General features: G+C 32.7%; 1 protein-coding gene across 3 annotated transcripts in view; it reads right to left on the bottom strand.

The window, feature by feature from the left end:
* The window catches only part of LOC127710509 (VWFA and cache domain-containing protein 1-like), a 165,492-nt gene extending 140,956 nt beyond the window's left edge, over nt 1–24,536 (bottom strand). For all 3 annotated transcript variants that reach the window (XR_007986212.1, XR_007986213.1, XM_052216432.1), the window contains exons 1-10: nt 24,406–24,536; nt 17,424–17,601; nt 14,702–14,764; nt 13,578–13,742; nt 11,429–11,637; nt 9,470–9,635; nt 8,382–8,595; nt 4,845–4,970; nt 3,458–3,537; nt 2,058–2,190 (exon numbers count right to left, since the gene is read on the bottom strand). Coding sequence is in view for 1 of the 3 variants with exons in the window: in XM_052216432.1 (XP_052072392.1) it covers nt 2,058–2,190; nt 3,458–3,537; nt 4,845–4,970; nt 8,382–8,595; nt 9,470–9,635; nt 11,429–11,637; nt 13,578–13,742; nt 14,702–14,764; nt 17,424–17,579 (1,312 nt within the window). In the remaining 2 variants the exon portion in view is untranslated. The remainder of the gene's footprint in view (nt 1–2,057; nt 2,191–3,457; nt 3,538–4,844; nt 4,971–8,381; nt 8,596–9,469; nt 9,636–11,428; nt 11,638–13,577; nt 13,743–14,701; nt 14,765–17,423; nt 17,602–24,405) is intronic.
* Nucleotides 24,537–24,805: the final 269 nt, after the last annotated feature.

Raw genomic sequence — 24,805 nt, 5'->3', positions numbered from 1 at the left:
CTCTCATTGTGTTAAATTAAACATTCCGCCAATAGTTGATCTAGTCTTTTGTACAAACCAATATAACGACATATATCCTGTTCAGGCGTCAAACCTTAACATTAGAAATTTTGAAACATTTGCACATTTCAGAATTTAATAAAATTTTACAAAAAAAAAGGATTTCCAGGTGAAAAGTGTGAGTGTTTTGTACATTTTTGAAGAAATCAGATATTCCTGTTACAATGGACGAAATGTACATCGAATTTAACCTTTGAAAGTCATCAATGACCTAACGAATAGCCAATGGAAATGTCGTAATATCGTTTCGTAATGTTGGATAAACCAATCAAAATAATGCTGTTTTCGTATAACTTATTTGTATCACACTCCGTGCAGTGTAATACGAGAAATATCTCTTCATGCAAGAATTAGATAACATGCCACAACCATGAGAGAAGAGAATATACCAATAGGATTGTCTTTGATAATGAAATTAAATATGAAAATAAATCTAGGGCCTCTTTTTGATAACAAGATAATAGGTTAGAATATATTTAGGGGCTTGTCTTTGATAACAATATCATAGGTAAGTATATATATCCAGGGCTTTTCTTTGATAACAAGATCAAAGGTAAGAATATGCATTGTAATAAGGGGCTTATCTTTGATAACAAGATAAAAGGTAATAACATTTCTAGGGGCTCGTGTTTAATAACGGGATAATATGTAATAATACATCAAGGGGTTTGTCTTTGATAACAAAAGCAAAGGTTAAAATATATATTGTATTAAGGAGTTTGTCTTTGATAACAAGATTATAGATAAGAATATTTCAATGGGTTTGTCTTTAATTACAAGATCAAAGATAAGAGTATACATTGTCAAAAGGAGCATGTCTTTGATAGCAAGATAATAGGTAATAACATATCAAGGGGCTTGTTTTTGATAACGAGATAATGTGTAATGATATACCAAGGGGTTTGTCTTTGATAACAAAATCAAAAGTAAAAATATATACTGTGGATTCATTATTATTCGCTGGATACCAATTTTCGTGGATTTCGTGGGTACAGGTGAACCACGAAATTAAATGTTCAACGAATACCAAATTTTCTATAGGCTTGTCTGCAGACTTCGGCAAAACCACGAAATTAAATATCCACGAATATGCAAGTTTTCCTTAATCCACGAAAATTGTTACCCACAAAAATAAATGAATCCACAGTACATTGTAATAAGGATTTGTCTTTGATAACAAGATAATAGGTAAGAATATATCAACGGGTTTGTCTGTGATAGCAATATTAAAGGTAAGAAAATGCATTGTAATAAGGGGCTTGTCGTTGATAGCAAGATAATATGTAATAAAATATCAAGGGGTTTTTCTTTGACAACAAGATTAAAGGTAAGAATATACATTGTAATAAGGAGCTTGTATTTGATAGCAAGAGAAAAGGTAAGAATATATCAATGTTCTTGTCTTTGATAACAAAATCGAAGGTAAGGATATATCGGGGAGTTTGACTTTGAAAACGAGTAAAAAGATATGAATATACGAAGTGCTTGAAATTAAATGTCACTGGCAGATATTAGCATAGTTGAGATAAAATAGAGGAAAAGAAAAAAAGTATTGCAAAAAAGATAAAAAGAAAGATAACAAAATTGCGTACAATCGAAACAAATTGTAAACAACAAAATGCATCAAACAATTTAAAAGAAACAGACACCATAGTTTACACGAGGATAGCTTACACTTTTTATCAAATAAAATAATCATCAACATGATAACGGCTTTGTTGAAACAGATGGAAAGGCCCTCAAAGACGGGTAAATATGTTATTGAATGTTGACGAAAAAAAAGTAAAATTTGGTATGGACTCTTTAAATTCAGGGACGTTTTATAATGGTACCGGTACTATCTAATTTTCCTTTCTGTCAATATGGTCCCCGCTTTGACAAGATGATTATACTATATAAAGCTAGGAAAAATATTTTAACAAAGGAATTTTTACTCATTTTCCAGAAAAATTATCTTCGTATACATAATATAACAGCAAAAATAATCAGACACTTACCTATTCCGGAGAAAGGATCTACATATGGGACGGTATAGATCGGATCAACTGAAGTTTTTCGAAGATGAAGGTAAAATGTGGACATGTCAATAGCAAGTGTTTTCAGACTTTCCAAATATAGATTTTGTCCATTCTACAAAAGGATATACATGTGAAGAGATATTGTTTCAATGTTACATAAAATTGACGATATTTTCCAACCGAATTAGACTGTCCTACTACATCATATGGAATAGGTGTAGTTATAGATATTTTGCATTAAGTTGATTCAAGTATTGTGTGAATCTTGTGTTCACGAAAAGTGAGTTTGAAGTACAAAATGAGTTGCTTGGTATCTATCGTGAGTTTTTAGAAATGATTGCCACTGTCGTAGAAAGCCTTGTTAACGAAGTATTACAGCTCATTTGTCAGGACTGACTAGGAAAATTATTAATACGGTAATTATCTTTCAAGTTAGAAAAAATAGTATATCGAATTATTCGAAACAAACATGTGCGTTATATCCGCAGGCATAGACCCTAAGTTTGGATTCGCATAACGGTTGGGCATCCATAGCATGGACGCTTAATCGGGCTCGATTCTTTTGGAGTTCATGCAATTCTCCTTGATTTTGTTGTTTGACTACATTTTAACGTTTTTTATTGATTGATGGATTTACACATCGGTAAAATATTAACATTTTCAGGGTAATTGATTTCCCAATAGGTTGATTAAAGCGCATCTGATCAGTCTTATCTAGACGGAACGGGTGTATGATGTACTAAATTAATATATCAACAGTAGGTTGTTAAATAATGTTCAACCTTTTCTTAACGATCTAATAATCATGTTCCCACCACAATTGTGCACTTACCAAGTATGGAATTTTGGATCATTTGTTGTTTGTTGGCGTTTTCATTGATTTAACGTTTATTAATTGAATACAGTAATGATGGTGTTTGTGGTATCTTGTGCAGTCCAATAGTTTTGAAATTTCTGTTCTCCTTTTTATATATATTTTCATGACTGTTAGCAATGTAAACGTTTTGACGGTAAGCATATATTTCCCTTTACGTATTACTTAATTATTGTAGTAATCGTCAGCGTTGATGTAAATAATATACAGATGTGATAGCCCCTAATCTATCATGACTATATGAATGTAATATGAAATGACATCTGGTGCAGCACATTGGTACCGTTAACTAGTATGTTATTTAATCAGGAACGACAACATCTTAACCCGTTTTCAAGCCATGAATTTATAAATACCACAATACATGGGAGCTACTGTGTGTTCAATATATATCATCGCATTGAAAAGGTAAATTTTATACAATAATTATGTTAAATTGTTACATGACAAATATCCTGTGTTTACTGTACTATTTTGTTAACAAATGTTTATTATTCCAACATACCCGAAAAGCTCCATATGATGTATTTGACTTTATTTGTAGAGCCATATCACGTAACTGATTCTTTGCATTATCTGATGAGCCTGAAACAATTATGTCAATAAAGATAAATAAGACTTTTCGGTATTGACATGAATTATCATTGATATGCATAATCATTAAGTATATGTTTACAAAACTTTATTTTTTTGAAAAACTATGGATTTTCTGACCCAGGAATAGATAACCTTAGCTGTATTTGGCAAAACCTTTCGGAATTTTTGTTCTATCTTTTTTTATTCGAGCGTCACTAATGAGTCTTATGTAGACTAAACGCGCGTCTTGGATAAAAAAATATAAACCCGGTATCTATGGTGAGTTTATTTAGATAGTTTCAAGCCAAATGGACAATAAAAGTATATATCTACCAATCACAAGACACATATGCATATGCCCACTGAGTATGTTCAAACGTCATTTATATATTTCTGTCCAAACATCAGTTTGAGTTTGTTTGATAGAATATACATGTATCCTTGAAGTCGTAGTTCAAAAATATTCAAATAAGAATAAAAACAAAATAATAATTAAGAACATTTCGTATCCCAGGGATTTATATCACTTACAACTTATTATTTGTGGTAATGATTACACTATTGTTGAAAATCGTAGTGTCGATGTACCCGGTCTGGATCTTTTTCAAGCTGCAATTCGCTCAGTTTCTGTTCTTCTTTTTACATTGATTTGAACATCGGTAAACTACTGTCACCGTAACTGTAACCTGTATATGTTTACATCTTTGCCCATTAGTCGTTTGTAAAACTTATCTAATTTTAGTACATTATTGAGAACAATAAAGGGGTACAAAACACACAAGGAAGTTATCTCTTTAAAAATCATCGGAACATTTTAATCAGTTACTATTAGTAAAGTGAAATCAAGCTTCTCAATGATCAAAATTAGTGTTTGTCAAACTGCTATATATCCAATGAAATTATTCCTGTAAATTGTGTGGTTTAAATTGCCTGAAATTTTTATATTTTTGTCAACAGGTCAAAGTAAATATTTTGTCAAAATTTTAAGAAAATTAAACGAGCCAAATTTTTTTCAGTCAAAATGTTGGGTACCCCCTTAAAATAATCTGAAAGGCGAAATATACCAAAATGAAATTCAAACTAATATTACCATTTCAAAAACGAAACACGTTAAACGATAAAAAACAAACAATAGTTAACACAACACAACAATTTTATTGGCAATTTTATTGGGATAACTTGAGTACGAAAAACAGATACATTATAACTTGGAAAAAGATAATACTATAACCGTCCATGAATGTTAACCTTAATTTTGATTACAAATGTTTTAGTGTTATCAATTCAATTAATATGAATTGTTCAAATCTACAAACCTGGACCAAGAAGATAAGTAAACACAACAACTCTATTCTGAAGTTTCATATTTTCATCTCTTATAACTTCCACTGGATCCCTGCCCTGTGTCTTTTCACCATCAGTAACGAATAAAATTAACTGATCTAAGATAAGAAATACTTTATAATTGAAAAACAAACAAAACATTGATTTTTCTAGACGTTGATCAGTAAACGAAACTAAATGATTCGATGATGAAAGTAAAAATCAAATAATTGCCATCGAATGTAAATTTGACGCGCTACTGAGTGTCTTAAAAATCTTGCAAACAAAGGGAATTATATACCACAAAAAGAAACACTCTGTCTCTCGGTCTTCTTGTATGTCAAGGGGCATGTAAACGCTTCTGTTCCTAAACGGCCCCAGACATATTAATGAAAATTTGCACAATCTAAGGACCGATGTGCATAATGAAATAGTATCATAAGCAAAGGCGTTAGTTGGGTAAGCGTAATATTTGGCCACTATTATTAAGTTCAATTTCTTTAAGATAAGCAAAGTTTTAAGACGATGAAAAGTTATGTAAGAAAGTTATATTGAACTGTTTTGTTTAAAAGCGTTAATTTTATATTTCCCAAATTGCCAAAAAATATAGATTTAGTCATTGTATTGGCTATGATTCGTTGTGATCTTTGTAAATACATCCTAATTTTAAATTTTAGCTAGAAGTAGTGGTCTTTTTAAAGCCTTATCGAACCTACTTATGTGTTTGCAGGAAGATATTCCAATATATACAAATACTATTGTAAGACGGGAAGGGGGGTCCTTTTGAGGGTTAACTCAACGCCCTAGTTTTTATTTAAAACAATTTTATGCAATATTTCTCTAGACATACCTATATATAGTTGCATACCTGCCAACCCTCCCGTTTTGAGCGGGAGACTCCCGCTCAAATGGCGAAATTCGGGAAATCTCCCGCTTGCCGGTACCCTCCCGCGCGGGAGTATAGAATCTCCCGCTTTTGGATATTTCAACCTTGAATGACAAGTCAACAATTCAGGGCTGCCAAGTCTCACGCATTTTCATGCTTATTTGATTTCTTATTTGGTGGCATTTTCATTTGATCTATTGTTTTTTCTCTTTGATCTTTACGATTTTGGCCAAATCTCACGCATTTGCATTATTAAAAGAGGGTGGTAAAGGGGTCGCTTGCAGGGAAAAAACGTGAAATAAGACATAATTTCACGTTGAATGTGAAATAATTTCTGTCATGAACGTTGCACGAAAAATAAAGACTTTGATGTGAACCTTTTGTGACTGAGCCACTGTCCTCTTGTATATATAAACTCTCTGTTTTACTTAATATTCCGGATTAAGTATACACATTTATGATATAAATGGTTTACGGCTTTTAAAAAAGTATATAACGATCTTCTTAACTTTTAAAATGCAAATAAAGGAACAACATCATAGGCCTTTCTGCTTTATCAAAAAACAAAATTCAATCATTTTTTTTACTTGACGATCCCTGCCTAGTGTTTGAAATTTATTTGAAAAATACTGAGCACGCAAAATAAGCATTTGAAATTCACGATGCACGTAAAATTAAGTAAGCAGAACACGTTGAACGAGGCACCTGTCTTGCACGACTGAACATCAAATAAAAAAATATAAACACGTTGAACGTAAAATAAAAAACGGCGATCACGTTGCACGAAAATAACCCTTTACCAGCCTCTTAAAAGTTGGCAGAACTGCAACATTAAATACGTTTTTGTGTCACTGATGAGGGTTGTTTTTATCTGTAAATCACAGACCATGTGAAATTAAATGGCTTCACTTGACCATGTTGACAGCTTGGGTGTCAAACATAGTACTAATTAACAATCATTAACGACTTTTGCTTCAAACTTTGTGTTATTAAAAACATTTGAAAGAAATTTTAAAACAATGTGAATTGATAAAACAATATAAACTAAATACAAATTAAACAAAGAATCATAAAAGGATGGCAATTAAAAGATTTTGTATGCCTTAAGACAAAAAAATGATTATATTTTAAAAATCACTTAAAAGATCTATACTTCTATTCAATGTTTATATTGAAATTTATAAGGTATGTATTGAACCAAATTCAGAGAACTTTATAAGAGCACACACATCATGCACAATCTGTGACAACATAATTGCTCTCTTTTAACATAGGTATGTCGGGTGAAATGTTGTCCTGATGGAATTCAAATGTCAAAGATGATGAAATAGGAAAGAAATAAACAACACACCTTCTGTAGGATATAATCATATTAAAAGAAACAAAGTATATCTATTAACTCTTATATGTGTTTCGTAGATGAATAAATAAACACGTCATATATTTCACTTGAAAATGTCGTTCGCACAAAATCTCCCCCTCAGCTGTCATAGCTGAGAGGGAGATCTCGCTCTTTGAAGGTTTCAGAGGTTAGCAGGTATGTAGTTGTCTTAGTGGCAAACATATCACATATCACTATGTTTATATTATAATCTAAAGGTTATAGAATTGTACCTTATAAAATCAACATGTTCAACATTGTCGATATACCTCAGGCATATATAACTTAGGTTGATATGCTATTCTTTTAACGTCTCTTTTTGTCTTACAGCTCCAACATCTTTGTTACATCCATTTTTGTCAATGATTTAGGGTTATCTAGAGCGTTCCTGGTAAAGGTAAATATAGGGAAAAGCTGGGTTTTTTCATATTTGATCGGTTCGTTTCAGGTAGTATTTTAAATATATAAACTCTTCTGAACCAATTTTAGACTTGTGCGGACTGTTATATGTATGGTGTACGTTTATTTTTTCTACATTGGCGAAATACAGAGGTATTGGGGGAGGGTTGAGATCTCAAAAAACATGTTTAACCCCACCGCATTTTTGCGCCTGTCCCAAGTCAGGAGCCTCTGGCCTTTGTTAGTCTTGTATCATTTTTAATTTTAGTTTCTTGTGTATAATTTGGAGTTTAGCACGACGTTCATTATCACTGAACTAGTATACATATTTGTTTAGGAGCCAGCTGAAGTACGCCTCCGGGTGCGGGAGTTTCTCGCTGCATTGAAGACCCATTGGTGGCCTTTGGCTGTTGTCTGCTCTATGGTCGGGTTGTTGTCTCTTTGACACATTCCCCATTTCCATTCTCAATTTTACCTTGCGGTTATAAATGTTAAAAATCCGATTCATCCAAAAAAGTAAAATAACAAAAATACCGAACTCCAAGGAAAATTCAAAACGGAAAGTCCTTTATCAAATGGCAAAATCAAAAGCTCAAACACATCAAACGAATGGAAAACAACTGTCATATACCTGACTTGGTACAGACATTTCCTTATGTAGAAAATGGTGGATAAAACCTGGTTTTATAGCTAGCTTAACCTCTCACTTGTATGACAGTCGCATAGAGTCAGAATTAATCGTAATCTATTAACATACTGATTGGGGTTTTATACATGCATGTACTGTAAGGCGTTAATCAATCCATCCATCCGTAAAAGGTAATACTATATAATAATCATAAATTAAAGTTTTTGTATCATTACCTCTTTCTGAGACACTGTCGTTGTTTGAAGATTTAAAATATGAAAAAGCGGCCGTAAGTGCATTTTCAAAATTCTGATAATTTATATTAGAATCTGGTATAAGACTAACGAATTCCTTTACTGTCTTTATATTTTGTTTTGTTGCAAAAGCCAACGTATCACTATAGCAGCCGGGTTCACTCTTGACGACCGAATTGAAGGAGATAGCAGAAACCTTGAAAAAATAAGCAATTCATTTATTAGCTTGTAATATGTTCATAATAACATTTGGCAAAAATAGCCGTGGTTACACCCCAAAATTTACTCTTAGCACAGACCTGTGTAACTTGAAAAGTGTTAAAGCTTAGTCGCTTAGTCGAATTTCAATACGTTTTATGTTGCTTTACCCATTGCTTTGCAATACTAGTCTATGTTTTCGGACAAGCTTATAGATGAGGTTCTGGATGGAGCTTACAGAATAGAGAATAATTAGCCAATACTACAGAAAAATTAGTAAAAAAAAAGAAAGAACAGAAAGAAAAATGAACCCCAAAATAAAAGAATAAAGAAAACTAGTTCCGCAAAATAAAGAATAAAGAATAGAGAATAATGAGGTGCTTAAATATAAAGAATAGAGAATATTTGGTAAAATTTTAAAAGAAAAGAGAAAAATGACATGACAAATTAAAGAATACAGAATTATATGATTCCCAATCAAGACCCTCAAAGATTAGAACATTACAATTATCTGACAACGCCCCGTTCTTCTTTCTGGTTTTATCCTCATGATACACACTTTCAATATATTTGAAGTTTTCAGTTATGTTACTATTGTTTAATCTTAGGTTTTCGGTAAAATGTTTTGTATATTGTAGTTCGTCTTTCCATCTTTTTTTCGCCATGATATTGTCTTTTTCCTACTCTGTATGCCTTTTAATTGCTATTTATTGTATATCATATTTAAATTAGTTGTGTTATTAATTTATTAAGACATGTAACATCAGCATTTCTGATGGCGGTAAATCCAGAAAAGCGCGCTTTGGACGCATACAATTTAAGGAGTGTTTTTTTTCAAATTTATTGCACAACTAAAGTCACAATAAACGTACCCGATCATTAGGATTTAGTGTATTTATGACTGAATGTGCAGCTTCTTTGGCAACAGTTAGCTTCTGTTTGTTTAAAACACCCGATGGTGCCTTCATAGACTGTGTTGAGGCAATTACTATAACAATGTCTTTAGGTCTCGGTGATGCTGTTGCGGAGAATTCAGGCCTGAAATACATGAAATGAAAAAATTGACTACAACCTGCTATGTACAATACGGTATTTTTCATTAATTGATTCCCATGCGTATGTTGATGTGCTGTATACGTCCACGAGGCAGTAATTAACCATTAACACAAAACAATAATAGTATCGAACCTTTGTTCGTCTTGCTCCGTCTCTAGTTTTCTATGTAGTGTATTGTGGACTTGTTTGTGTTTTCGTTGGGTTTTTTTGTGTGTGTGTGTTATTTTTCATGGCGTTGTCATTTTCTCTTCAACTAACTAAGTTTTCAATGCCTACTTGGTATCTTATTTCCCTTTTTTGGAGGTATATAGTATATCTCATTAGATATTAGATATTTGCTTATGAATACAAAAAACATCACAATAAAGGGACGGAAAATATGCAATTAGCATCTTGTAACTTTGGTGCAGGAATCTATAAAATTTATGCCTACATGTACATGTAATATGACAGTTCCACGACCTCAAGAGTTCACCTGTGTATAGCAATATGGTCATCCCTGGACTTCTCTTGTCTAGCAACTTCTTTACTAGCCAAAGGTCACGACCCAAACCCCTTCTTCCTCACACTTGGCAGATTAAGCTAAAATTTTGGATACAACAGGTAGCGATTTCTATCGGTGTAAATCCTGCACATCAAGTGTAACTGGCATCCAACCAGAAAGCCCCTTTAAGATGATCACGTATATTGTGAAAAAATGTGAAAATATAAAAAACAATTGGTGAATTCCCCATGCATATTTTGCCACGAGTCTTTACCCCAAAAACATAAGACGATATTTAGTGAAACTTTCTCAATGAACTAAATGAAGTTCTTTGTTATTTTAATTATTTTCTCGTGCAAAACGTCGTAATGGAAACGTATATATGCGTTGTCTGCTTCACGAAATTAGTACACACTGGACCTAGGTCATTTTACACCTCCCAGCTAAAGATAGTACAAGTGCTGTCATTGGTCAAGAACGATGTAAACGGATTAGACACGACTTTTCTGTGTGGTAAGATGGCACAACGCTGAATACGCAAATTCTGTCTTGATCTGCCAAGGGTGAAAAGGAGGGGTTTGGGTGTAACCCTTGGCTAGCGAAGATGGTCTTGTAGTAAAAGAGAGGCGAAAGATACCAAAGTTCTGTACCTTTACCAAAGAAGAGCGTATGCTTGACTTTCTATCGGAATAGGGATGTAAACTCCGATGAATCTTTTAGGATTCTGCTCGTTATTAATTTTTGTAATTACTCTTAAAGGATCCACAGTTAGCCTGTTGCAATGCAAACTGTTTCCCCCTATACAACACGCACTCATTTTCCTGTGGCAGTCAACTTTCTAGCCATTCTTCCACGTTGACCTGACTTACAGAACGTAATTAATAAAGTCAGTAAAGTACACCAACTGTTAATTTGTTCTCGTCCTGAATATGTAAGAAATAGTTGTTACTGACGTAAAGCAAGCAACACACCATCAATCAAAGTTTCACTTTATTTAAGTTTTGCAAAGATAAATGTACACCTGATTGCCAATATTAACATTTCAAGAAAAATTTTCAAAATTCACTAATGCAAGACCTTATATTCCGCCTGAAATTATTATTATGAGATACTTTAGTAATTGATAGCCAAATACCAATTGTCTACGACATCCTGCCAATACTGTTTACTTATATTTTACCTAACCATGCTATAAACAAACATTATTAAAAAAGTTCCTATTTCAACAAGTCACTATAGATTGAATAAGAAACACAACCATATATCTTGTCTGAAAAATTAAGAGTGTTACCTCCATCTGGGATCAAAATCGCTACATTTGGTCCAGTTTGTTGCGGGGTATATTATTGAAGTTCCCTCAATTGTACTGTAGTGTTGCCATAAGATATTTTTGTTATTTTCGTATTTGTTTTTCATGGTCATACCGATTTGGGCTGGTGGGTATAATGCCTCATTAACAGCTAGGGAAGACTTAATAACGCATGCCGTACCAAAATCTACCTACGCAAAAAAAAAATATGATATAATATATATATACAACTATAGTTATACTTAATAGAAATTGTATTATGTTAGTTTACATATTTTAAGAATTATAATTGTGTAAAATCAAAATCAAATTATAGATCTAAGGTCTTTATGGGAATTCGAAGTATGTATACATTCAAGTTCTTTTTTAAAGTTTTATTTAAATAAATAAATTGTAATGAGTGGGATTTTGGTGTATTGTGTGTCAATAAGACATTGTGTGTCAATAAGACAGCAAATGAACGACTGACAGAGTTTTACACAATAGTGTTTATACAAGCAAAGGATTGGCAGGTGTTCAACAATGTTTTCGTGACAAAATCATGTATTTGTATGAGATAAGATTTATTTCTATCCTTGTACTATTATATTTCAATTAAATTCTTTAATTTAAACTTTGCACTAACTCACCAATTAGGTTTTGCACAAAATTCAGATGATTTCTTTTCGATGATAGTTACCGTAAAGGTGAATGTGGGCCAAGCTTTCAATTGTTTGGCTTTGTTCACATATTTGAGTAAATACAGTTTTTACTTAAATTAGAAATTAAATAACTTTTCGTTTAAACTGTTAACCTGTCATTTAACATTGATCTGAATAAAAAAATGAAAAAATAATAGTGAAGGGGAATCCCCTGTTACTTTAAATCACATTTAAAAATAAGTGTTATAAAAAGGTTAATATCTGCATCTCATTTCTTAAGTGTATCTACCAAATCTAATATCAGATTAAAGTTAATGACTGAACTTTATTACCTATATTTCATTTGAAGTTAGCCGGATCTTCACTTTATATAATTTCACCTTTTAATGCAATTTTTATAGTTTTCCACATAACACATGTTATAATAAATCCTTTTACTGAATAATATAGAATAATAAGTCGACTCCAAATTGCGCATTGTTGCTAAAATATATCCTTCCTTCTTAAGATTTCAGATGTAACAGTTGTGCGAAGCTCCGTGCTTAACAAATATATTTATCATAAGATGTTCGAAGGAGTTCTCGTCCCTGACATTGCCCGATAAAAAACGGCACGGCAGACGTAAACTTTTCAAAGTTAGTAAGAGAAAGTCATGTCCTGTTGAAACCAAAATGCAATTTTTATGGTTTTCGGCAGGATGTAATAATTACACATGCATTGACCTAATGGAATATACACGATCATCAATATTTTTGTATATGGATATATGGATCCCAAGGATGACTTTGAATAGAAATATGGTCACTCACAGTTGGTCTTCTTCCGACCGGTAGTAAAACCTTTTGAATGTACGAACGTTTGGTTGTGCGGGATGTATAAATACGCCGCTACTTCCGTTTAGAACTCCACGGGGACGTTAAATCTGATGCCTCGTTTAGAGAGAGTGCCCGCTCTGCACATTAACTGAAACAACTCTTTGCGAGTTCGGAACTGTTGCAAGGCAAAATTTCTGTCCCTATCAAATATACCCTCATTTTATTACGGCAGTCTAAATTTCCAGCATTAATCCCTGTCGATCCTTATTACAGGACTTACCTATTGTAATTATTGTTTATTTATTTACCTCCTGACCATGCCTGAAATATTGCCAATAGATGTGTACTGTTGTATGTCTTCGTTGTTTTTTTTTTTTTCTTTTTTTTTGCCATGGCATTGTCAGTTTGTTTTCGGTCGATTTTTGAGTATCTTTCGCCTCTCTTTACCAGATGCCGATACAGGATTTTGAAAAAAAGGGGCCGTAAACTAGCCGACGTTAGGAGTTTGATATGGTAAAAGTATATGCATTTACGTTATATGTAGCTCCATTAGGGATCCTGCCCCCCCCCCCCCCCCCCGCCCCCCCCCCCCCTAAATCCGCTTCTGTTTACTGACCGTATATATACCACCTTAGGTCATTGGCGGTCTGTGTAAAGTATATTGAAAATAAATACCTCCTTTCTGAACTTTGGATCATATTGATAGGAAGCACTGCTCCGACAACATTGAGGCAGAGACGATGTTTTGGAAAACGAAGCTTCCTCTTCAAGGACCTTTTCAGCGACAATGTCCAAGCTTTTTTTCAGTTCACTTAAACTCGATGATATACTTGTTCGTATCTAAATGTAATAATTCAATTATATACATGTATATATATATATTCTTTTTTATAAACCGAAATGGTTTTCAATTTCACTTGCAGTTTATATTGATCGTGTGGGTACACAGGATAGAGAATAACATAAAAGAGAGATGCATTAACCATATTAGAGGTTCTGGATAGGGGTCTTTCGTTTCTGTATTATTTTATTCTTTATGCTATTTTTCTGTGTTCTTTATATTTTTTGCCCATTATTCTCTATTCTTTATATTTTAGCACCCCATTATTTTCTTTTTTTTTTGCCTATTTGTCTCTATTCTTTATATTTTTTGCCCTTTATGCTGCACATTCTGCCCATTATTCTCTATTCTGTAAACCCCATCCACACCCTCATATTAGGGAAAAATATTTCCTTGATGATGGTGAAATGAACCGATAACATAACAATACATTTGTTTGTACTGCAGCTCGAAAACTTCCTGTTGTCTTTATCTTCTACATAAAGTAACAAAGTGCAATGTCGATTTCACGTCACATCACTTAACTAAACTTCATATTTCGGAGTTCGTTTTGGGATGGAAAATACGTTTTATTTTTGTGTTAACATTTTCTAAACTATAATTAAAGCAAATTTTGGCTGCATTATAAAAACAATATTAGGTTAATGTCAGGTAAATATCAACTTTTTTTTTTAATTCGTCACGAAAAAGTCGAAAACCTCGCCCTTCCTCAGTTTCTAAGTCTCATAAAAAACAGTTAAAATTTTTCTGACATTGACCTAATATCATATATTTATCTTATCTCCTATATATTTCTAGGAATATCATTGGTTAAAAGCAAACACATTGAGACCCTGCATATTTGATATTGGGTTAGTGGGCGTGTTTTATTTAAATATATATATCCGGAGCAGATCATAGATAAATGTAGACTTCGAACTAAAAGAGCAATAAAATGATATATTATAATTATACTTACTTTTTGAAGTAATTCATTTCCGTCGTCTGTCTTCGTGTTAAAAGTTATGTTATTGTATACTTCCTATAAAAGATGGTCTAACAAAGTTTATAAAATGAACTTGGAAATAAGATTATTTAAATCAAGCAGGAATGTGGGGGCAGCAAGGGTGATCCTTTTTGGCAAAAAAATATTGAAAATAAAAAATGTTAAATGAAAGAGGACGCTGACTAACTTCTACACTAATACACTATCATTTTTTTTACTTTTCACGTTCAGAGGTTCCCCCTTTCAAGTCTACTCGTACGCCCATGGTCAAGTTATGCACATGCACTGTTTACATTAATCTACTGATAAATTATAGCAGTAGGCTGTATCAGATTAAATACTTAAAAGGTGTAACAGAAATAACCAACAAAAACTATCTACAATACAAACGACCACACGCGCCACTTGGACTCTTCCAAAGAATTAAAATACGAATGAACAGACGAAAAAAACAAACTAGAACAAAACATGGTCCAGACAGCCTGACATAATACACCCATAACCACATCCCCCTCTTTTGTTGCCTATCTAGACAATATACAAACTGACTATGCAGATCCTTGTACCAACAGGATGGCCAATAACAAACTGAACAAGGAAAGAAAAAAGACGGCATTTAATTTAGAAAAATGGCTATAATTTGCTCGCTTCCATAGAAAAATATCTAAGGTAGCTTCAGGTATTAGTTGAAAACACATACAAAAATATCAGAAACCTTGTGTGATGATCATGGATGGCTGTGTTAAGTCCAGTGGTAAATTAAACGCATATTCATGATATGAGGACACGATAAATAATGTGATATGTTATAAGTCGGTAGTATTTGTTAGAGGTCGGTTAGTAATTAAAAACGTGATTAGTAGAAATAACCTTCTTTTAAACTGAATTAGTTTATTTAGCTTGTAACCCTTGCTACTGAAGATGACAGAACTTTTTCAAAACACTCTTTATAAACTTTGTGAATCGTTATTAATGTTGTTCATTTTCCTGTTTTGTTTTACCTTGAATTGTACCTGTCCAATTCAAAAGGTCCTAAGACGGGGTACATGTAGCAAATTACAGAATCCAACAAGTACATTGTAGAAAAACTTGTGATTATAGTACATGTAACTGTAAAAGATATAAGTTTTAAGTATGCCAATAGTAGTATGCAGTGTATAGATCATTGTAGTCGGCACAACAAACTTGACAGAGACTTGAAGGTCGAAATATGTTTATGTCTTTTAAATTTTGCTTTGTGTTCCCAAGATTTTCGTGCTTTACATTAACCTTTAAACCTAGAACATTTTTGGCATGAACCATTCACTATTTTGTTACACAAATCGTTCGCGACAAAGGACTTAAAACTTTAAATCTGTGTCTCCTATAATTATAACTAATTAACGGATCTTATAAAACTGTATTGACACTGGCAAAATTATGTAATTTTATACGTCGAAGTTTTTTATCTTTTGTTCTGATTTTCGTTTAAGTTCGTGATGACATGACTGATGAGTAGTTTAATAATTCCTATTGTTATATCACGTTGTTCATATTAGTTATCATGCGTGGGTAGATTTTCAGCTAAATGAAATATGTAGTTTTGAGTTTATGTATAAGTTCATTCCTACAACATAATTGATAATACTTTATAGTAATGGATAAACATTCAAACATACATATAAAAATAAGGAGATGTGGTATGATTTCCAATGAGACAACTATCCACTGGAATGCAAATGACGTGGCTATAAGCAATTATTATAGGTCAGCGTATGGTTGCACTAATGAAAACGATATATCGAATAGTCAGCAATTAAAAAGGCCCCGACATGCAAAATGTAAAACAATTCATACGACAAATCTAACGACCTAGTTAATAAAAATACGATTTACGAAAAACAAATATGAACGACAAGAATCAAGTGTACGACAACCACTGAATTACAGGCTAGAAAAGAACCAAGTGTACGACAACTACTGAATTACAGGCTAGACAAGAACCAACTGTATGACAACCACTGAATTACAGGCTAGACAAGAACCATGTGTAAGACAACCACTGAATTACAGGCCAGACAAGAACCAAGTGTACGACAACCACTGAATTACAGGCTAGACAAGAACCAAGTGTACGACAACCACTGAATTACAGACTAGACAAGAACCAAGTGTACGACAACCACTGAATGACAGGCTAGACAAGAACCAAGTGTACGACAACCATTGAATTACAGCCTAGACACGAACCTAGTGTACGACAACTACTGAATTACAGGCTACACAAGAACCAAGTGTACGACAACCATTGAATTACAGCCTAGACAAGAACCAAGTGTACGATAACCACTGAATTACAGGCTAGACAAGAACCAAGTGTACGATAACCACTGAATTACAGGCTAGACAAGAACCAAGTGTACGACAACTACTGAATTACAATATCGAGAGCAAAGTTTATTGAAACATACATGTTTATGAGGGTGTGGATTGGGGTTTGCAGGACAGAGAATAATGGGCAAAAAATATAAAGAATAGAGAAAAATGAACTAAAAAATAAAAGAATAGAGAATTATGAGGTGCTAAAATATAAAGAATAGAAAATTATGAGCAAAACATATCAAGAAAAAGAGAAAAATGGCCTAAAAAAAATAAAGAATACAGAAATGAAGAACCCCCAATCCAGCACCTCGTATATGAAGTACAATTATTCTACCTGCATATGATCGACTCCTACTCCTCTCTTTATCTCTTTTAATCTGTTTGATAACTGTTGTCCATTCAAAATGTCATCTACGCCAATGGCGGCGTGAAGAAAGGTTATGAATACTAAAAACTTCATTTTGACGCCAACGCTGAATCTAATTTCCATATTGTCTTCATGTTATGTGAATCTGTCATAAAAAATTAGTATTGTTCAGTATCATCAGAAATATTTCACGTTTTCACCTCGATTCTTCAAAATGAATCCTTTCCTTTAGAAATGATAATTTGTAGTTTTATGTATCACAGCAAGGAATACAATATTACTTTGAAAACAATTAAAGTGTTCCTTATGTAGAAACATTATATAGTTGACCTACACATTATTTTACATAATACGCAAAAGTTTTGCAATTCAATTCGGTTTAAAAGAAATTTCAATAGGCGTTTTTACCTATTTTTTCCTTATTCATGGCTGAAAGAAAACATTTAAAAGTAAATAATCGTTCATATTATAATAAGACTTTTATCATCATTGTTATTTCTAAAAAACAAACTTTGTAACGGCATCATGATCCATAATCTTTGTTGTTTAGAAATCAAGTTGTCCATAAATCATTCAAACTTAAATAATTTGGATTAAAAAATCGAACTCTGCTTCATCTCCATATTCTCTCTATAATTTTATGCCCCTTTTAAACAAAATCCTTATGACATTAATCTGAGAAATTGCAATTCAAATAAAAAAAAATGTGTTCAGGTGGTTATTACCGTTATAAAGAATATTTCAGTGTTTTATGGGCGGACGGAATATTTATTTGCACCAGTTGCTAGGCAGCAGGCAGGCTTTTTCTTACATTCCCACATCTGCATGTCTTTTCTTTCAAAGCATGCAGGTGTTAGTTTACAAACATCGTGAACTTATGAGGACTGAAATCATTTCGCAGATTTCAGATATATTAATTGTAAATACAAAGAAAGCTTAAAGTTTAGATGAACGAATTTTATAATTATGATTAAAAATACCAAATATATATTCAAAAAAATGAGAGTTTAAAAAAAAAAGGTTTGAAAACAAACCAGTTAATGAATTGAAACTGTCGTACGTGGGAAGAAGTGTTGTTTTGTTGCTGAACAATAGTGTTTTGTTAAATTGGCGTGTTAGGTGGTTTCAGTCATTTGACGTTTTCAATAAAGGGACTGCGCACAGTTTGTTTCAAAAGTTTGTGATTTCGAGGGAGTGCAAGGGGAATTCTTAAAAAAATGAATAATAATCAATGTAAAATAGATTACTATGGATTCATTTATTTTCGTGGGTATACCAATTTTCGTGAATTGGGGAAAACTTACATTTTCGTGGTTAACCTGTACCTACGAAATCTACGAACATTGGTATACTACGAATAGTAATGATTTCACATACCATGTCTGTTATTTGAAAAAGAGGCTCCAACTAATTATTTTCGTACTTTTGTTTAATTAAAATTTTTCTAAAAAAAAATTCGGAAAAAAAGTTTTTGTGGAAAAAAAAATAAATTGGTTTCATTTTAAATGATCTGATATATATATCTGTTCATTTAATCAAAATATGTGTCAGTTGTATTGTTTCGTTTCTAAACAATGGTAAACATGTAAGCAGTCTTGTATTGTCATTTTTGTAATATTTTTTCACATGGATTTGTTTTTATCGTAAAATTTTCAAATTATAACAGGAACGAATATATTTCCGGGAACTTAGTAATTTTTCAGCAAAATTTTTGAAAGAGGGTACATGTACAAGTTTTGTGTAATCAACTCCTCCTACAGTTTTCAACTCAGACCCCTACAACTTCACAGGAAGATTGCACATACATTTTTGTGTACATGTTGCAATTGTGCATCGGCAATTATGAAATTGTTTGAGGATTTTTTTCTCAGTTTTTCAGACTTTGGATCTTGGTCATTTTTCAACAAGTGTTATTAAAGAGGGTTCAATATTTTAACTTCAGTCTCCTACAGTTTTCAACCAAGACTTCACAGAAAGATTGTACACGTGTTGAAGTTGTGCACCTGCTATTGTGAAATTGTTATAAATATTTTTTTTTAAATTTTTCCAGCCCTAAGAACTAAGTTATTTTCCAGCAAAATTTACAACCTTCGTGTAATTGCAACTGCAGTGTAAACATTCTACATTGATTAGTCGCAAATATTGCAAACCAGCCTTTTGAAACTTTGGCCCATTTTTGCAAATGTTCCGATTCATATTTTTAGAGGAAATTCAGTGACACTTTCCAGCTTACAGAAAAGTTAAACGTAGTTTCCTGACAAATTTTCAAAGCAGTGTTAATGCACAAAGTATTATTTCATTTTAATAGGGTAAGACTTGTTTGTGTTAAATCAGTCGATGACTTACTTAGCACAAGGTCTAACGTTATAATGAGGTATTTAAAGTGATATAAATAGTTAATAATATATTATCATATTGTCAATACATATATATATACAAAAGGAGTTATAGTATGAGAAAAATATAAGCATAAGGAAATATTACCTAGCGAGTGGAAATAACCCACTTAGTATAAAACAAGAATATGTTGCAAATAAAAAGTTAATCGGAGAAAAAAATGAAACCATAAAAACAGTTTCGTGTTTTGTTGAAATATAAGACCAAGAAATATTTCTACAGTAACTGTATAAGTATAAAGTAGTTGGTATTATAATGATATAATGTTTCGTATGATGTTATTTGATCCTATAATTACACGCCGGGTAATATTTGTATGTAAATATATATGTTGATGTGCGTGCAGCAATCACTTTAAGGATGTAGTCAGGTGAAAGTTAAAAAATCAAGAATTTAAAAATGATACTTTAAGTCAGAAGACCATTAGATTAGGAAAAAAACAAGCTAAAAATATTGATAGGTTATGGGACTCGTTTTCGAGATATTTGATTCTTTTCAAAATGACTGGAAAAGGCTGACTCGGACTTTTACCTAATCTTTAGCATTGGCATTCTTCTTTCTAAAATCGTAGGAAAAGAAATCTAGAATCTGCTTAAATTTTGTTAATGACCTTTTAATAAGCTATTGAAGTCTAATTGAAGTATAAAAGTGGGTGATATGGGGCAAAATGGCAAAATATTTTACCCTGTATCGTAGCAAAAAAAAACCAAGGAGTTCGAATATCTGACAAAATTTCCTAAACCTGACCTGACTACATCCTTAAGCTATGAAAAAAGGAAACATTGGTATACGTCAATGAAGCAGGAAACAAACGCCATTAAAAAGCCAATAGATATCATTTGGTTTTTGTTTTTTTTTGGTTTTGTTATGTTTGACATTGAAAACATTTTGCAAACACATTCTTATAGGAACCAAAATCAGGCACAATCAGTGTAATGCATGAATGGACTTTTATGGTTTACATGTTGGTACATGTTTGCCTTGATGCAACCAAAAATTAGAAAGAGAAAAAAAATACAAAATATCAATTGCCACTAGTCCTATAACATAAGCCTTCGATATGAACCTACGAAAGCTTATGTTATAGGACTAAATTGCCACGTGCTTAGCGGAGAAACCATTGTCAATATTGAAGTCGGTCTTTGGTCGAATCCATGACCTTCCGCTACTATAAATAACATAAATTAAACATATATACATGTAACAAGTATCAATTTTGTTTCATATTGAATATTCATTTGGTTTCCTACTAGTCGACACAACGACAGACAATAAAGCTCAAACTATGGGTCAGAGAGACATACTTTCGTTTGATACCGACATGCTCCACCAAATCTTACGCAAGTGTCATGCTTTGTAGGTCACTTAAATCTATCTGTGAAATGATCTAGAACGTGCGCGTACGTGCCTTGAACTAGATTCAATTTATTAAATTGGGTGTGCAGATGAAGACGCTGGTCATTTGCAGTGATATCAATCGAAGCCCTTCAATCGTGACAGATAGACAATATGATAGTAATCTCATGGTACATACCATCTCTCTCTTAGATGATAGAAAAAAATAAATGATATGGGTTTATGCGTTTTTCGAGAACAAACTTTGCACGCGGACGTACAAGTAGATATAAGAAGATGTGGTATGAGTGCCAATGAGACAACTCTCCATCCAAGTCAAAATTTATAAAAGTAAACCATTATATGTCAAAAAAAGGTCGTCAACACAGAGCCTTGGCTCACACCGAACAGCAAGCTATAACGGGCCCCAAAAAATTACTAGTGTAAAACCATTCAAACGGGAAAACCAACGGTCTAATCTATATAAAAAACGAGAAACACATCAACAAACGACAACTACTGAACATCAGATTCTTGACTTAGAACAGGTGCAAACAATTGCATCGGGTTTAAACGTTTTAATGGTACCAAACCTTCACCCTTATCTGAAACAATACTGTAACGCCGGGGTACTTAAATAGTATGCTGTTCTTTTCTCAACCTCGTTAAGGCGATCTTATAATAACATTCACGATACTAATTTTACTACACGACAATGTAATATCCATTCAGTGATGCTAGAGGCCAAAATATATAAAAATTTAGAACCAAATACAAATGTTGAAGGATCTTTCAATAAAACTGAGAATGGAAATGGGGAATATGTCAAACAGACAACAACCCGACCAAAGAGCAGAAAACAACCGAAGGCCACCAATGGGTCATCAATACAGCGAGAAAATCCCGCACCCGGAGGCGGGCTTCAGCTGGCCCCTAAATAAAAATGTGTACTAGTTCAGTGAAAATGGACGTCATACTAATCTCCAAAACATATAAATGAACTAAAATTAAAAAACATACAAGATTAACAAAGGCCAGAGGCTCCTGACTTGGGAAAGGCGCAAAAATGCGGCGGGGTTAAACATGTTTTTTTGAGATCTCAACCCTCCCCTTTACCTCTAGCCAAATTGAATGTAGAATAAACAAACACACAGCAATGACTGATTGACTTAAAGATGAACGCTTCTAGACTGATAAAATTATTTGGATGAAAGATGTCATAATGTACTAGACACAAAATAATTGCATCTCCCGAAAATAAACTGATCAATATAACTACATGCACAAGTGGTAATTGAATTGAATTTTTAGTTACCATAGGAAAAATCAATTGACAAAAGATAAAGGTTGTTACTCTTAGCTCATTCTAATTGAATGAAATTGTTTTCAGTAATGCATATTGGCCATATTTCATTCACGGCATTTAATAACTGTACTAAGTGACATTTTCTTCGTTGCAAGTCTTCGCCAAGATGGTAACTAATTTTTGGTGCATTGTCACACAAGAAACATTTTTTAATCGGAAAAAAAGTACAAAAGGCCATCAAAAGAAAAGCAAAACATAGATAGTTTAATGAAGCCCTGTTTTATCTCCATGTGTTCCTTTCAAACTGAAAACGGTGAACTTGAAAAAGAGGTTAAGAACTTAGTTACAAATACTGACAAACATTTGCCCAATTTCAAATTCACCCCTACCTGTTACATTTGACAAAACACAAAACTTCCTAAGGAATTTCTTAAATATGGTGGGGAAATTCTGTTGAACTCATTAATAGAAAAAAAAGGGTATGTGGTATCTATTTGTAAACAAATTCAGTACATGCACAACAAAATACACAAAAAGCAAAGAAACAACGCTTTTATTACTGTTATTCATCTCAATCACAGTGAGGCCTTCAACACCGAGCAAAAACTCTCTCCTCACTGCAAGTTTAAAACGGTCCCTAGCCCTTGTTTAGTAGGAATTCTTTGCAAACTGACCATCTTTATCAATCAAATTGTTACATCTAAAGTTTGAGTTTTTATTTATCCTCAAATTGATGACAAACAGTTTTTATAAACTATATAGATATGAACTTGTTATTGTAATGTACTTTTATCACAAAACTAATGCATTATGCTATTTTAGTGTAAATGTAGTTAATAGACTTTAAATATTTGTAACTATCTTGTTACGTTTTTTACTACAATTATATATTGTTTTGATCACGCATGTGTCAGTACCCCGCTGGCGTTTACCTCCGTTGTAAAGGGGTAGTTCCACAATAATTATTTATAAATATGAGTTATCTATTTATTCAAATAGATGAATCTAATAGATTGTAAAAGATAATTGTATACACTGTACAATAAATATTTTTGAAATTATTGAAATATTATTAAAATCGATTCTATAAAACAAACGCATGTCAAATTCTTTTTTAAAGTTTTTTTAAACTGTAGGATATCCATAATTTTTCAATTCATTTTATTATATTCATCGGACAAAGGAGTATATTTTTCTTGCTTGTAAAATATAATTGTCAGGATATCGAGTAACACCATAATCATGTTCTTCTCCGTAATCACTTATTCTGCCCCCAGTGGTGACTGGGGAAAGAGAGATGTAGTCATTTAGGTCTTCTTCCGACCGGCTGTACAACTCTTGCCAAAGTCGGGCGTCTGTTTGGCTGTGCGGGATGTACAAGTACGCAGCCAATTGAGATCAGGAGACGTTAACCTCGATACCTTATGTAGAGAGATTGTCGAGCTCTCTGCAAGTAAACAACCGTAGCAAGTCTTTGAAAGTTAAAATGGTGGCCTGTTGCAAGGCATAATTTCTGTCCTTATCCTATGTACCCTCATTTTCCAGTCGCAGTTCAAATTTCCTCGACCTTCCTTCCGGACGGTCTCTATTACATGACCTACCTATTGTATTTATTATTAAATTGTTTTCCTCCCGAACATTCATGGAATGTTTGCCACTGAACGTTAAGCAACCAACAATCAATCAATCAATCACTTAATCTGCATTGAAGTTTTAGAATTATATACTTTATTAGCACAAATTACAACCATAAGAGGGTCAAATACATAATAACATTTACAATTACATGTAACAACAAAATAATCATGACATTTACATAATTTTTTTTTAAAAACATTGACAACACAACGAATGACCTCAATGAATGAATGAATGATGAAAAATGTAATTATTAAAATAATAATATCATACCTGTAAAAAAAAGTTTCCATCATAAGTGTGAACGATTTTTTCACACAGTAACAGGAAGTGTATTTTTCCAAATATCCTTGTATCGAATGCATTCAATCGGAAAATACATTTAAATATTAAATATAAGTATATTTGAAATCTCTGAAGCGTTTACACTATTACATTATATGTGTTGGGGGGTATTTTTCCGAGTACTCAATGGTCCTCTTTAATTCATGAATAAAAAGAATCATATTTCAACTTAAAAAATTAAAAACTACTTTTTACATCGGATGACCGTGAGGTCATTCCGGTGTATTGCTGTCGCCTAGATTTCCATTACGTAACTTTCGTGTTGGGATTGTAACCGATCTATAAACATGATAAATACGCGGACATTATCGAGTGCAAAATAACATTC

This window comes from Mytilus californianus, unplaced genomic scaffold, assembly GCF_021869535.1.
Source record: "Mytilus californianus isolate M0D057914Y unplaced genomic scaffold, xbMytCali1.0.p SCAF_8, whole genome shotgun sequence".
NCBI classification, from domain to species: domain Eukaryota; kingdom Metazoa; phylum Mollusca; class Bivalvia; order Mytilida; family Mytilidae; genus Mytilus; species Mytilus californianus.
The sequence above is the reverse complement of the archived record's forward strand: the minus strand, read 5'-3'. Positions and strand labels throughout refer to the sequence as shown.